The sequence below is a fragment of the Pangasianodon hypophthalmus genome, chromosome 2, assembly GCF_027358585.1.
Source record: "Pangasianodon hypophthalmus isolate fPanHyp1 chromosome 2, fPanHyp1.pri, whole genome shotgun sequence".
Lineage (NCBI taxonomy): Eukaryota > Metazoa > Chordata > Actinopteri > Siluriformes > Pangasiidae > Pangasianodon > Pangasianodon hypophthalmus.
In genome coordinates, this window is record NC_069711.1 from 682,197 (window position 1) to 698,253 (window position 16,057).

The 16,057-nt window shown below is 37.4% G+C and overlaps 2 protein-coding genes across 2 annotated transcripts; both read left to right on the forward strand.

Annotated features, from left to right (window-relative positions):
• The first annotated feature begins 260 nt into the window (after positions 1-260).
• LOC113545890 (ribonuclease inhibitor-like) lies at positions 261-5,171 on the forward strand. The gene is made up of 5 exons (XM_053231971.1): positions 261-474; positions 1,144-1,317; positions 1,970-2,137; positions 2,365-2,534; positions 4,012-5,171. The coding sequence occupies exons 2-5, from the start codon at positions 1,265-1,267 to the stop codon at positions 4,041-4,043; spliced, it is 423 nt and encodes a 140-aa protein (XP_053087946.1). The 5' UTR covers positions 261-474; positions 1,144-1,264; the 3' UTR covers positions 4,044-5,171.
• Positions 5,172-7,136: 1,965 nt separating this feature from the next.
• Positions 7,137-15,573, forward strand: LOC113545896 (intermediate filament protein ON3). Its single transcript, XM_026945550.3, has 9 exons — positions 7,137-7,589; positions 9,216-9,424; positions 9,855-9,915; positions 10,020-10,115; positions 10,874-11,038; positions 11,555-11,680; positions 12,658-12,878; positions 14,375-14,418; positions 14,513-15,573. The coding sequence occupies exons 1-9, from the start codon at positions 7,212-7,214 to the stop codon at positions 14,614-14,616; spliced, it is 1,404 nt and encodes a 467-aa protein (XP_026801351.3). The 5' UTR covers positions 7,137-7,211; the 3' UTR covers positions 14,617-15,573.
• The last annotated feature ends 484 nt before the right edge of the window (positions 15,574-16,057 follow it).

The window sequence follows — 16,057 nt, forward strand, 5'->3', positions numbered from 1 at the left end:
AATAACAAATAGTGAATCAAACCTAGGAAAGCACACTTCACTATGCTGACTAAGAGTCACAAAGAACAACTGACTTTCCACTACTGACACACTTCTGGGCACAAGCACCACGCAAAGCGACTGCAAGCACATGGCAGCACAGAGGGCTGAGCATCCCTGAGAGCACTACAAACTGCACAAACAGAGAGCTAAAGGAGCAGAGTTTGAGTTTGCAGCATAGTTTGCTGACAAAATTACTGCCATTAGAAAAAAAACATGGATTAAAACTTCAGCTGTCATCATTCTGATATGTGTAGTGTTTATATCTCCTAGGTTATGTCGCTGTAATCTCACAGAGGAAAGCTGTACCGTTCTCAGCTCAAACTCCTCCAACCTTAAACTGCTGGACCTGAGGGACAATAAAGTGAAGGATTCAGGAGTCAAGCTGCTCTGTGCGGGACTGAATAATGAAAAATGTAAACTGGAGGTACTCCGGTAAGACTTTTCTCTCATCTTTATTTCTTCAAATTATACCTATGTAAGGAAAAACATGCTCAATACAACACGACTATGCTCACATTGTGCTTCATTAACAACCTGGATCTGAACGTTTCTCAGGAGCATTCACAAAAATGCACTTAGTTCAGAAAATACATTCATATTCTACAATCATATAATAACCACGAGTTACTGCACTTTAAATGCACTTTCAATTTCATACTGATGATACAATGAAAGAAAGGAATCATAACAAATGGGACAAAAGTAATGGCACCATTTAAAAGGAGCAATACTCCACTTTCTCCACACTGAATAAAGGCCAAAATGTGTTTGTAGCTTATAATCCAATATCCTTTAGTGAAAAGCTCCTTGTAATAATAAGAATAGTTCACTTCATATTAACAATAAGCATCAACTACAATAAAGACAGACTTTAACTGAGTAAAGTTAGCACAGACAATACTAAATGTCAGTCTACGATGTGTGTTTACTGTCCATCATCCACAACCTCGACTTGTGTTTTCATTGCTCTCTGAACGGTATAAAGATGGACACTGTTATCTGAAATCAGCTTCATATATACCTCATAACTAATTTTTCTTCAAGAGTGAGAGAAACAATAACTACATACACAGTGCTGATATAGTGTCATTTCTCTCCAAGGCTGTGGGGTTGTAATCTTACAGAAGAAAGCTGTAGAGTTCTGTCCTCCGTTCTCAGCTCAAACTTTTCCAGTCTGAAAAAACTGGACCTGAGTCACAATAAACTGAAGGATTCAGGAGTGATGCTGCTCTCTACTGGCCTGAAGAGTCCACACTGTAAACTAGAGAAACTTGGGTGAGATCATAACTTTCACATATCTTTCTCTACTGCACACATATATAACTTTCTTTATTATTTATATAAGTATAGTATGATGGCAAATAATTCAAGTTCATATGAATTTGATTTAAAATGTAGGTCTGAGTAAAAAAAAGGCTATTGTATACAGTATACTAAGTAAGACTAGCAAATAGATTTAATGTTTTACATTTAAGGTAATGTAAAAAAAACATTGTTCATTCATATAGACCATGTATTCATTGACAGTTTTCTATCATGTATTTAAAAAGCTGGATGAAAAAATGATGAGATTCGACAAATATGGCATCAGTTGTTTTGTTGAATTGCAATGAACATCAATGAAACAGTAAAAAACTCTGTGTAAATGTGAGGATGTTCTCGAGAATAACATTTCCTACAGATACTAAACATTGCATTGTTTAGTGCAATTTAATTTTCATTTAAATACGTGTTCAAAGAAAACAAGCTAATGGCTGAAGTTTGGTCAAAGGCAAAACCACAGCAGACAGTAGCTGTCCCTCCAGTAATTACGTTCAGCAGAGGAGACATAGTTGTAGAAGTTTGTGGTTGTTGCTAAATTTATGTCCCAAGAAAAAAAAGGAAAAAGACTTGGAAGTATTCTGATTCATCGTTATTTCTCTCCAAGGCTGAACAGGTGTAAACTGACAGAGGAAAGCTGTAGAGTTCTGTCCTCAGTTCTCTGCTCATCTGGTCTCAAAGTGCTGGACCTGAGTCACAATAAGGTGAAGGATTCAGGAGTGAAGCTGTTTTGTGCTGGACTGGAAACTCCAGACTGTAAACTGGAGACACTGGGGTAAGATCATTACTTAAGATCACATCTGTGTGTGTGTTTTATTAATCTTGCTTAAGAAGGGGACCTGAAGACCTTCTCTCCTGGTTTGAGATAGAAGTTAGGATGCATGTTAGGCTCGCTTATAACACATCCATCATCTCTGTTATCTCCTCTGACGTGTGGTCTTATTCTCATGAACCCTTTTTCTATGCTATAAGTGTGAAAAATGTTTCTTCTTCTGTCTGCAGTATGGTGTCATGCGGTATCACAGAGGAAGGATTTCTTGCTCTGGATTCTGCTCTGAGATCAAACCATTTATCACACCTGAAAGAGCTGTACCTGGATGGCAATGAACCAGGAAGCTCAGGAGTGAATCTGTGCTCTGAACAGGTGGAAACCGTAAACTGGAAAAAGCGTAGTATGTAACTTATTTACTGTATCTTTACACACACACACACACACACACACACACACACACACACACACACACACTGACTCTGAGACAGGATATATACAGTACATACACTAACTGAGCAGTTAAGGGTTACGGGTCTTGCTCAAGGGCCCAACAGTGGCAGCTTGGTGGTGCTGGATTTTAAATTCACACCTTAAGCTCAGTAAGAGTTTAAAAAAATCCCTTGATCATTCTGTAGTGAATTACTGGCTGACTCTTTGTTTCTAGATATTGTGGATATTTCTATGTGTGTATGAACTATAACATGTAGATTGCTGGTATAACTGCTGGATATCTGGTTTAATTTAACAATACGGCTTCCAGACTCATCATTCAGCAGCTTAAAAAATAGCACTTCCTGTTATTTTATTAATCCTTTATTACATATTACATATAACATACCCACAAGAACATAATACTAGTCCTCAGAACAAAAAACAAACAAATAAACAAAAAAAACACCTTTTCCATGCAGTTTAAAGGGACGATATTATTCATCAATTAATAGGGTCATATGTACGTATTTAATATTGGACTAAAATGGGATTCCATGCTGTTTTTGAGAATATTTACAGCCAAAACATAAATTATAGTCTGACACATTGTGAGACCTGCTCATTTGGTTATGCAATACTATATATACACATGGCTTCTGAACTCCTTCTTATAATCTTATAATGGTTTTATCTATACAGTACATCAGGATGATTCAAGCATTTTTTTCATAGAGATGCTTGCTTTCAGATACATGCTCCGTAAATAACGACTGTAACTTGCTCCTGGCTGTTCTTCCTGCATGTGCAACTAGGTTATAACTGATCCAGAGTGCAGCAGCCCAACATGTTACACAAATTATTGCAGATGAGCTTTAGTTTTTGACTGTACTAAGGTGGACTAACAAGGTAGGCGTGTCTTAGGGGACTTTCACGTCTATTAGTCCATGTGTTGACCCCAAATCTGAGCAAAATTGATACTTTTGCTTTGTTTGCCATTTGGTTTGACGTGGTTTCACTTGCTGCCATTGGGTCGATTCTGAGTTGAATCGCTTTCTCACTGCAGTTGAAAAGTGCTAGTGTTCATTTGGAAGTGGACCGAGACCACTTTACTGGTTATTTTGGTCTGAACCCGAGTGCGATTGCTGTGTTCTAACCTGCTTAAAGAACCACACAAATGATGCGAACACTCCAGGGTTCCGTTCAAACGGACTAAACACTGTATATGTGAAAGCACCTTGAAAAGTACAGTGTGTGTGTACAGAGTGCTTAAAAACCCATCACACAGGATACCATGCCTCTATCACTACTGCACTGAGAATGGTCTGTATGGCAGGTTAACCTAAAATATGGCAAGTGATTGTGTCAGAAAAGTTCATGTACTCTGAGTTTACTTATGAGCAGATTCTGATAATTGTATGATAATGTGCTTGTTCACTGTTTTACAGAATTCTGCCTTGAGGGGAGGATCGAGTCTTAGAGTACAAACACACACACATGAAGTATGCAGGTTTCAGCTCGACATCGAGCTGCAGCACAAGACTGAGGCAAGGAAGTGACATCACTTCCTGTACACTGGTGCCTACAACAAACACCAGAAAATCTCATTCCAGGTTAAATATTGATACATGTTCACAAACAACAACAAAAAAAACTTTTGTACATCAACGCACATGCAGGAGAGAGGAATCCTTCTGATTACATCTGCCATTTTCACACATAAACACATATGAAAATGAGACTGCATTACTGTAAGAACATATCAAACCTCTTAAACAACATCTGTGTGTGCTAAAACTCATGTCCTTTTCTACAGCAGTCATTAGAGTGACTATTTTTATTTCAGGTAAAGAGATTTCTTCCACAATGTTCTCATCTGGTTTGTAAGCATGCTAAAGTTATTAAACCTATAGATACAAGAAAAAAAAACCCTGCAAAAGTCACTAAACTGAACAAAAACAGTCCTTTTTGTAATACAAACCATTACATATTTCTTTCTATCTGTTTTTCAGTAATTTTCAGTAATTTTTAACGACAGAAAACAGAATGTAATATTATATGAGCAGTGTGTCTGTATAGGACAATTAAAACATGCAAATGCATAATGTGCAATAATTTTTGTGATGCAGAATGTGTTTGTTGATGCAGAATTTATTTGCTGATTGGGTGATTGGGAGAAGCTGAGCACTGCCTCCTCATCATGTTTGGAGAAAGTCAGCTCAGATCTACTGCCATCTACTGGTTTAACTTTTGCAATACACCAATCAGAGTTTCACCAGTTTATACATAAGCTACAACTTTGCCAGTACTGTTACTTAACACTGGGAAATCCTTATATATATTTGTATTATATGTAATATATGTATTTTAGGAGAATTTGTACTTTACCATACTGTGTATACTTGAACATTGATATTTGTATTCTTACTCCTATACACATATATTAACTCCTTACATTTTTTATTTATTCATTACACATTTTAAACTACTAATGTCAAATATATTTTTCATTTTCGCATTTCTATATATTTGAAATATTCAAAAAAATTATCCAGAGCTTTTACATCCTTCCATTGTTCCAGTGTCCGTTCATACATTAAAGCTACTGTTAAACGTTTGCATGCTTTGAATCCTTTTCTTGTGTTTTTGGATGTTGGCAGACCAGCTTCAGGAGCATTCAGGCTTCCTGCTGAACTGCTGAACTGGAGTGTATAATGTAGACAGTAAGAATTTTAATCTTAGAGTGAATTTAAAAAAAAACAGTGGGGAGGTCTTCTGTCATGACTCGCCGAAGGATGGATGGACGGATGGATGGAAATGCAGCTTGTTTTATCAAAAGAATAACCGTCGAAGATGAAAAGCAGTGAACAGGCAATGGCTCAAGCACAAAGCAACACAGTCGGCTGTTAATCATGAAAAATGTAGTAAGCAAGGATCATGTATTGGGTCGTGGCTGACCAGTGACATAAATGTGACTCCAGCTACCACAGTTTCTGGCTCAGTTTCCCAAAAGACTTCAAATTTACTGCCAGTGTAAACATTATGCACAGGTATGTGTGCAAGCTACAGGCTACACAGGTTTATAATAATGCACTCATTCTAATACATTATCCTTACTATAGTTACAGCTCTTTCACAGGGACTTATGTAGCTCCACATAAACAGATTAAAAATGTGACACATTTAACATGGATGGAAGGAGTCTCCAGTGTCAGTGCTTTGTAACAGTCAGAGATAAAGCTGTAACTTTAAGTTTTCAGATATCTTCAGGACAGAGGAGTTTACACTAAAATGACAAGCTTTTTTTTTTGTCGTATTACATTCAAGAGTGAGAGAAAAAAAAGAGAGGCTGGGGAGGAAAGTTTGACATCAAATATAGCTGTAAATGCAAAAAAAGTAAAATGTCATTGTTTAATAAAGAAAAACATTGCAATTGTTGCAGATTGCAGTGATTATAAAATGAAATACTTGGGTGCTGGTAATCAGCCTCAGGGTGGTGACAATAACTCAGGATTTTACTATAACAGAAACACACACAGTGGTTTATTACTTACTTTATTACTTATACGCTGCTTGGAGTTACTGGGAAGTAAAGAGCTCTTTTGGTCTTCGATCCGTTTGTGAGCTTTGATCCACTTTAACATGACTTGTATGAGAGTTGGTTTACTTTAACAGGCAACTTTAAAAAGCAATCCTGTGAACCTGTGCAGTCAAAGTACAATTATTGCAGGCATTCCACAGAATATTTGTTTTACATGAATGCCATAGTTATGACCCCTAACAAAATATGTGCTGAGGCAACAGACCTGGAGACAACAGGTGTTATCTTTACAGCAGTGTGTATGGGCTGAGATACATCACACTCTCATATCTACAGATAATAGACAGTGGGTGGAGAAAAAAAGGCTAAAGGGCACCATAAAACAAATACTGCGTAGCCTGTAGATATGACTGGAACGCTAAGTAATGACAGGCATGTTGGAAGGGCGTTTACTGAAGGTGTGTGATTTACTGAGCTGTAAAATCTTTCAGCCATAAATGCACATAAGCTACATAAAAAAGGGAATAATAATAATAATAATAATAATAATAATAATAATAAAAGCATGACATGGATATTTAAATGTACTTTAACTGTTGCACTTTTGAACACTTGCACTGTTTTTCTCTAAAAAAAAAATAAAAATAGTGCATGACTCCCCCACCACAGAGTTAACTCATAATAATAATAATAATAATAATAATTATTATTATTATTATTATTTATTCCTCCACCAGGGAGTTATGATTCAGGGACCATAACTCTTTTATAGATCAAGAGTGCACGTATAAAGTGATATAGGTTGTGGTGAGGCTGTGCACTTTAAATATCCTTTAAACTTTTTTATAGGTTGATGCAAAATTTGCACTCAGTTGTATACAGTTAAACAGACAGAAATCACGTAACACTTGAGATAACTGGGGTATATGGTGCTCTGCTCAGTAATTTCAGAGATGGTTAATGTGTGACAACACCATCGCCACGACCTGTACCACCAACAAATCACCTCGCCTTGTTCTGCTCGCCGTCTCCTATAAAAGTGAGTGAAAAGTCGGACATCCGACCATCTCCACCTCCACTCCATCGATCTCCATTCACACCCATCCTATGTCCACCATGGAGAAGACACGAAGGACGACATCCCATAGCTCCTACAGCAGCCGCTCCTACAGCGGCCCTGTGTCCAGCACCGTGAGGAGGAGCTACTCTGTGAGGAGCTCCTATGGGGGCACCGGGGGTGCAGCTCGGATGGTCGGAGGGCAGCTCATAAACTCAGGAGTGTACGGTGGGAGTCTGGATTATATGTATAGAGCGGGAGTGGGTCGGGGTCCCGTCGTTTGCCCCCCGCTGACAGCTGTGACTGTCAACAAGAGCCTCCTGACTCCGCTAAATCTGGAGATTGACCCTAACATCCAAGCCATCAGAATTCAGGAGAAAGAACAGATCAAGACCCTCAACAACCGATTTGCCTCCTTTATTGATAAAGTAAGACATTATCTTCTGTTATTCTGATTTTGCTCCTTTCTACATCCTTTTTGCCCCTTGTTCTGTCAATCAAAGTGTGCGTCCAAACTTAAATACGTTATGCTTTCATTGGAACTCTAATTTATCAGAGATGCCAGATAAACAGAAATTAAAGTAGTCATGATTAAGATAGTGCTGGCTTTGGAAAAAAATACAGTCTTGTTTCCCAAGAATTTAAATCTATACACATCCTTAAAATTACAATGGTGGTCCTTAAATTCTAATTATGTACTAAAATTTCCAATTTTATTGTAAATAGTCACCAATCTGGCAACCCTGGTATACATAAGGAGCCCACTGGCTGCTGCTTTATGATTAAACACTCTGTTAGGACACTTATCTAGTATTAGCATGTTTATCCTGTCATGATAAAACACATAAGTACACTACGAGGTGTTAAATTGGGGCGGAGCTCCATCACACCTGGTTTCTCTTCATGGCAAGCAGGACCGAACTCTGGTTTGATGGAAATGTAAATAGTCACTGGGTTTAATGGTATTTACAATGAGGATAAAATACAATATTCTATCACTTTATAAAGAAAAGAAGACGATGGGGCTAAAGCTGTCTAGTCCTTCTTCTTATTAATTTGTATGCCTAAAATTAAGCTATTAAAGAAAACTATTAAAGAAAAACTTTTTCAGACATTTGACCTTTGAAATGTCTGAATAAATGACTGAAGAAATGTTTTTCTTCAGTCAAAGTAATTGTTGGCTGCTCTGTTGAACAATTTTGGCAATGTAATGTAATGTAAAAGACATGAGGTATGTGTCTTTGAATTGAATTAATTTATTAAATTTATTAATATTGGGGGAAAAACCAAAAACAGAATAAATGCTTTTATTCACATTTCCATTTTACGGCTGATAAGAATAATATAATAAAACCATATAAAACCATATAATAAAAAAACTGTATTGCTGGTGACATTATTAGTAGGAACTGTGTATTTTCTGTTCTTATCTTAGACCGACTCTCCAATTTGCTTGTTAATGTGTTAGCTTTTATCCTGTTATTGTTTCACACCCTCTACAACTGGATGACTTTCCTAACAGGATAATGTTTACTTACAGTCATAAACGCCACACAGTACGTCCTTCATCACATCAGTTATCAGCTTCAACACAGGCACACCTTCCCTCCTGTATCTTTAGCCTATAAAACCATCCATCCTACAGAATAAAGAGTGGCTGAGAGATAACTGTCTCAGTGTTAATGAGTAAACCGATTCATCAGAAATCAAAGAAATTCAGAAGAAATTCAAAGGCAATGACTGAAATGAACTGATGCAACAGTTATAAATCGATTATTACTGATTAGAATAGATCATAAATAGATTTAATAATAATAATAATAATAATAGTAATAATACATCAGAGAAGCTAGTAACTGAAGTATCAACATTAATGAATAATTAAATAAATGAAGCATAAATATCCCAATTTTAAGCAAGATTATTTTATAATCCTGTTATTTGGATATTATTCAAATCGAGCACTTTTTAGCACTTGAATGGAAATAAAACACTCAGGAATCACGAAGATAAATGATTAAATGTTCATTTAAATGTGTGATGCCCCGCCGTAGGTGCGCTTTCTGGAGCAGGAGAACAAACGGTTGGAGACCAAGTGGAGCGTTCTGCAAGAACAGACCTCCTCCCACACTAAAATCAACGGCATGTTCGAGAACCACATCGCTAAACTGCGCAGACACCTGGATGGCCTGGGCAATGAAAAACGGCACCTGGAATCTGAACTGAGTAACATGAAGAGCTTGGTGGAGGACTTCAAAAAAAAGTAGGAAAACGTAAAAAAAACCCAAAAAAACAGGCAACATCACAATCATGAATACGCTTAGAACCTTAAAGGGATGTTTAGTTCTCCCTTTCAGAAAAGTTTCCAAAAAAAAAATCCCCAACCATCTAAACAAAAAAAAAACTTTGAGGGACTCATTTTTTGCTTTAAAAGTGAAGGGTTCCTCATAGGTTTTTTTGGTAATATACTTGGAACCTTTTAAAAAAAACACCCTTTGTTGTAAGGTTCTACATATACCCTTAAAGCAAAGGAACCAGGGTTCTAGATTTAACAGCACCTTACAGGCAAATGCTACTATTTTAGAACTGGGAATCTGTTCGTATTACATTAGGATGGAACCCTGGCTGATATATATATATATATATATATAAATATATACTGTATATATATAAATTGAGAGTGTGTCTTACAGGTATGAAGATGAGATCAACAAACGTACCGACTCCGAGAACACCTTTGTGATCTTAAAAAAGGTGAACTACAGCATTTATTTTCTCAGTGTATTGCAAACAATGTCTACATTTGAAGAAATGAGAAGATTAGAAAGTTGAACGGATCTTTATGGTGTGCTGTTCAGGATACTGATCAGGCTTTCATGAGTACGGTCGAGCTGGAGACATCACTGAACAGCCTTAAGGATGAGATTGAGTTCCTAACGCTGATCTACGAGCAGGTGCGTTCCCTGTAACTCTGTCTGTATTTTAAAGAAGTAATAAAACAGGGTGTGTTGCTGTTGTAGTATAACACTGAGTCACGAGGTGGTGAGACGAACCCGAGTTACTGTTATCACATAACTCAACAGCACATCCACGAGTGTCGCATTCCTCTTATTCCACAGAAATCTGACCAAATTTACTCATTTCATTTATTAAAGAATGACAAGTCATCCTTGTATCTGTTTGCAGTTACATTTAATGTTGTTGGACATCCGCAAAACAAGTTAGTTCCTGTTCTCACTTACGTTATAGCAGCTATAAACAGTCATTTCCTCACCAGTCTCTATTTTTTCTTGCTTAAAGGCAGTGTGTAAACTTCTCTGTCCTGAAGATGTCAGAAAACTTAAAGTTACAGCTTTACCTCTGACTGTTACACAGCGCTGACACTGGAGACTCCTTCCATCAATGTTAAATAAACATCTCCTTACAGAAAACTTCACCATATCAACAATTACACACAGTTTTAAAACCTGATTATGTAACGTGTCTGTTGTACACGTCCCAGTGAATGAGCTGTTACTATGGAAACGATAACGTATTAGTACGAGAACATTAATATAAACCTGCACTACTGTCAGAGCTGCTGTTATAGAAAATTAATCAACATCTTCTGACCAATCAGAATCCAGAACTCATCAGTGCTGTGGCGTAAATGAGCTTGTAAAACACACAGCACTTCTTATTGTTTAAACCTAGAGCTGTTTCTCCTTCGCAGGAGCTGAAAGAGCTGAAATCTCTGACCGGAGAAACATCCGTGGTTGTGGAGATGGACAACAGAAGGGACCTGGACATGGACGCTATTGTGGCTGAAGTGCGAGCGCAGTACGAGGAAATCGCCAACCGCAACCGCGCCGAGGCCGAGAGCTGGTACAAACAGAAGGTGGGAGCACTAGCATGCCTTTTTCTCCAGATCTTTTATTACCATAGCTGAAATTGTGTTACACTATTAGACACAAGATTAAATCTGGAAGCATTAAGAGTCCCAGAGATGCTCCAGTAACCTAAGAGCCCTTAACTGTTTAAAGAACCCTTCAAATATTCTTTTTTCTAAGATTGTACTTTGGAGTTAATGTTTTTAAAGCTTTTTACACTATAACTATTTTACTGTTTCAAAAAAATCAACAGGGGAAAATAAAAATAATAAATAAATACGTAAGTGAAAATATGGAGTATTGTGTCAAAATCTTAGTTAGACTTAAGTGAATGTTAAATGTCTAAGCTTAAATGAAAAGAAAAGAAAAAGAATCACTCAGATTATTACACTTCTAACAATTCCAGTGGCTCAATCTGCATGAAAAAAGTTATATAACGGTTTAAATCACCTTCATTCTTTAAAATTTGTACAAACTGTATGTGTACATTTGTGTGTGTGTGTGTGTGTGTGTGTGTGTGTTAGTATGAAGAGCTGCAAGTAACAGTCACGCAATATGGAGAAAACCTGAGAACCACTAAAGCTGAAATCGCTGAATATAACCGCAAAATCCTACGCCTGCAGTCTGAGATCGATGGCGTCAAGGGACAGGTACGAGCCACCTTTCCTCTGTAAACCTCCGCAGCTGTGACATTCTCGTCTGGTTTAAAAAGTAGAGCAGCCTCTTTCGGTTTTCAGGGAAGTTTTAGGTTTAACCTGTCGTCAAGCCATTACAACTAGTCCCATAGTCTTTTTCTAGAAGAAGACTTACACAGAGCAGTTAATGAGAACGTGTGTATGTAAACATTTCTATATATACTATATATATTCTATATTCTATACATTTCTATATATACAGTATATATACACTTCAGTAAGCATGGTGAGGGGCTTGACCGTGCTGTTTCAGCATGTCTGCCCAGTCTAATGCCTTTTTAATCACTTTCAAATGATCATTAATAATAAAATTATTTGTAAAGAGTTAGATCACTTCATCATAGGCCAAGTTAATTATTTAATTATATTAATTTAATTATATATTATTTTCTCTTTCGGACAAAAACTTGCTGTCTCTGAGCATTTTTTGGCAGATAATATTTGGTGGCTTCCCTAATAAGTATATTTAACTGATATTAGCTCAATATAACTTCTTTATTGTTAGCTAAGGCTAAGTCAAACTTACGTTGATAGATTTTATTTCACGTTAATAAGCACAAAACCATCTCCATTTACCATGACAGAAAAAGAGGACGCATCTTTCAAGTGGGAAAATCGAGTTGTTGCAAGAGCACAAGCCGAGATGTTGCTATGAATATGAGATGTGAGGAAGCGAGTCGGCTTTCAGGGGTTGGTAAAAAAAACAGTAAAAACACTAGATGAGCCAATCGACATTCTTTTGTCGGATTCTTATGTCGATTGGCTCACCTACTGATTTAAGTGTTTTTATTGGGGGAAGAATACTGCTCTTTAGGCATATTTTTAAAGATAAGTGCTCATACCGGCACTGTGATGTTAAATCCGGAGCTTCTAGGCAAAATGTGGAATTTTTTCCTACTATACCGAATGTTTTTCTTTCCACATGCTTCCAGCGCACTAATCAGGAGCTTCAGAATAAAGCGGCTGAGGAACGGGGTGAAGCAGCAGTGAAGGAGGCGAGTCTCCGTGTACAGGAGCTCAAGGACGCTCTTCAAAGAGCTAAACATGACATGGCCCGACAAGTGCGCGAGTACCAGTCACTCATGAACATCAAACTGGCCCTGGACATCGAGATCGCCACCTACAGGAAACTGCTGGAGGGAGAGGAAAGCAGGTAAGATGGAGCATGTGGCCTTCACACCATCTGTTTAATCAGAACATTCTCAGTAACACTCTCAATATCATTAAAAGCTCTGGTCATATTTTATTATTTATATAAGACCACGTTTGCACAGACGAGCATCATCAGCATTATGGTTTGTAGTACGAGTTCCTCAGGTACTAGAGAACACAGGTTTATTTATCTGAATACATTGCATTGATTATTTTATTTATTGACATTGTCATATCTTTTTCTGATGCTGCTGGATACCTTAGATTTTCCACCACTGATCATATATACTGGGGAGTGGAATTATACGAAAAATTGACAGTGCCAGGGTAACATAAGTGGAAAAAGCAACAGCAATATTTGAATTTATATTATATATTATTAAAAAAAAAGTTGGTCCAAGCGATCGGCTCGAATGATTCCTCGGACCAATCCTATTACAGTGTGGTCTGATATTTCTTCTGTTCCACACTTTACTTCCTATCTGCAATTAATTCCCATTTACTGCTTGATTTGCAAAAAATGGAAGAAAAATAATCATTTTAATCAATTAATCAATTATAATCACATGGTTTTATCCTGTGTTTTACTGTATGACCTTTCAATAAAGCCATTCTAAAGAAAAATAAACATTGGAAGGAAGTAGCGGAGATCACTAGCTGCTAATCTACCAATGAAGCTAAGCATATACAGTACTGTGCAAAAGTCTTGGCAAAAGTCTTGTTTTTTAGTACAAACTTTGTTATAGATGTTTATTTTCTGACTTCTACATTATTGATTCAGTACAAAAACATTTTAGATTCCAAACATTAGTTTTCCAGCACAAAATGAAATGTTCCAGAAAAATGTTTGTATGTCAGTAAAGAAAGCAGCAGATTCCATAAGAGACACTTTTCAGATAAAAACATAATGAAGGCTGCTGGGTTTCGCTGCAGAAATAAGAAGCGAGTCGACAGTCAAAGTCTCCAGAAGAACTGTGGCTGCTTCTGCAAGATGCTCAGTAACACTTCCAGCTCATTTCCTTAGAAAACTGCACACACTGCACCTGAGGATACTATTTATTTTTGGTGTGGCGAAGGATCTTCACAACAAATATTGACTTTGTTTCATTTATTACTGTTTACTGCTCTTTATAGGATTTTTGAAATGTAGAAATGCGCTACAGCATTGCTTTGCATGTGCCTAAGACTTTTGCGGAGTACTGTACATCAAACAACTAATTTCCACACTGTTTAAACATTACTTAATTTGTGTGTAACTAGTAAGAGTTAATATATAGCCACAAATCATTTTCTTTGGAACTAAATAAAAAAATAAAACCCTGGACAGGCCACACCCACAAACGACAACAGCAGCGTTTACTACACACTCGCAAGAGACAAACTACAAGTGACCTAAAGCCTGTTAGTGTGAACGTAGGGTTAATCATTATTTAAAATCTTGAATCTTGTACTTTAAAAAATATGTTATTAAAAAAAAACAACTATTTTTCCCCACAGATTGGTGCGTGGAGTCCAGTACGTCAGTACCTCCAGACAGACCTGTGAGTGTTGCTGTGTATTTCTCTCTAATCCTATCTGTGCTGTTTAAACTTTACACTCTTGTGATATTAAAATCACTTTCACGTTGTCTCTCAGCTGTAGCTTATCAGCCTTACCTGCTGGAAAGCAGCATCGTCACGCCCCCCATTGCTCATGCAGCCGAGTTAAGCAGTGACACGACTGTCATTCACACCAGCTAGACCATCACAGTCCTGGTCTGAAGGGCAAGACAGGGCCTCCACATGGCTGGGAAGAGGAAGTGAAGACCCTAAGAAATGACCTCATTCAACATATTGATAATAAAAGCGATACATTCCAAACTAAAGTGTTTACTGTTCACATCTATTATATAATCAGTGCTGTATTTACCTGTTCCTGTTTCCCATTTTGTCTCAGTCAGACTTCTCACCTTGTAACAATGTTGTTCAAGTTGAGTTGGATTTGGGATTGGACATGATCTCATTCAACATCTTCTTCTTGTTTTCCATTTTGTTGACCAACAGTAAAAAAATTTGTCCCCAATGATGCTTTAGTAGTTCAATACATGTACAAACCTGACTCTTTTTGGTTTTTTTTACTTCATTGTAAAAGCCCAGAGTTGAATAGTAATAAATGATCTCTGAAAGCTGAGGTGTCCAAACGATGGCCTGCTGGACATAAGCTTAATCAGTTAAGCTTATTTTCATAGGAATACAACTTTACGAGTCACTGTTTTCCTATGTGTGTATAGCATCAGCTGAATGATTATGCTGAGTAAAGTTTCCAGCAGGAGGTTTCTGCCAGTTCAACACTGTAACTGAGACGATCACCTTTTGTCTGTGATGGCTCTTGGTGCCTCTGCTCCATGCTTTGAATAGTTGGCCATTGTTCATGATCATCAGTACCTGAGGTGTGGCCTTTTCTTTATCTTGATGATAATGAAGTGCCTGAGTGGTACAGTTATGCCGGCTGGATTAGAGCTGGTGAAACTCCAGAGTCTGGGGCGGGTTCCTGTAACTGTGTACTTCTTTTGCGTGCTTTGTTTAAGGTTGTCACCTGAGAGCTTTTGTCTCCACCTCTAAGGTCTGCCACCTAAAACGTACGAATCCCTTGATTAGATTTGTAGGTGACTGCAGCATGAAACAGCACGTTCTCAATAAAGAATCCTGCTGAAGATATACCCGAGTCTCCTGGTCTTCACTTCTGAGTTTCCAACACTGTTCTATTCTGTCTTCAGAAAAACCTCCATCTTCATGTAACGCTTTTTAATATGCAAATGATCCTGGTGATGTCATTCATATGCAAATGAGTGGCTTTTTAAGCACCCTTTAGATACTTTCCCTTGAAAACTGTTGAAAGCACTGGTACAAAAATAATATCTTACTGGAAATTGACTGAAGTGAAAATTCCTGTATGGTGTCTCCTTGGTGAGAAACAATGAAGTGGAAGCTGGTTATAACTCTGGCAATGTTACTGGGTACTGTTAGCTACTAAAGGTTCACGTAGTATAAAACCCTATTTGGATGTGATTAGTTTATCAGTAATACATTTTTTACACGTCTTTTCAATGACAAACATCTCACATCTGGACAGCAATAAAATTCCCACAGGAAATGCGAGTTTCTAGCAGGTTGTATTTCCTACGAATCCAGACATCATTAG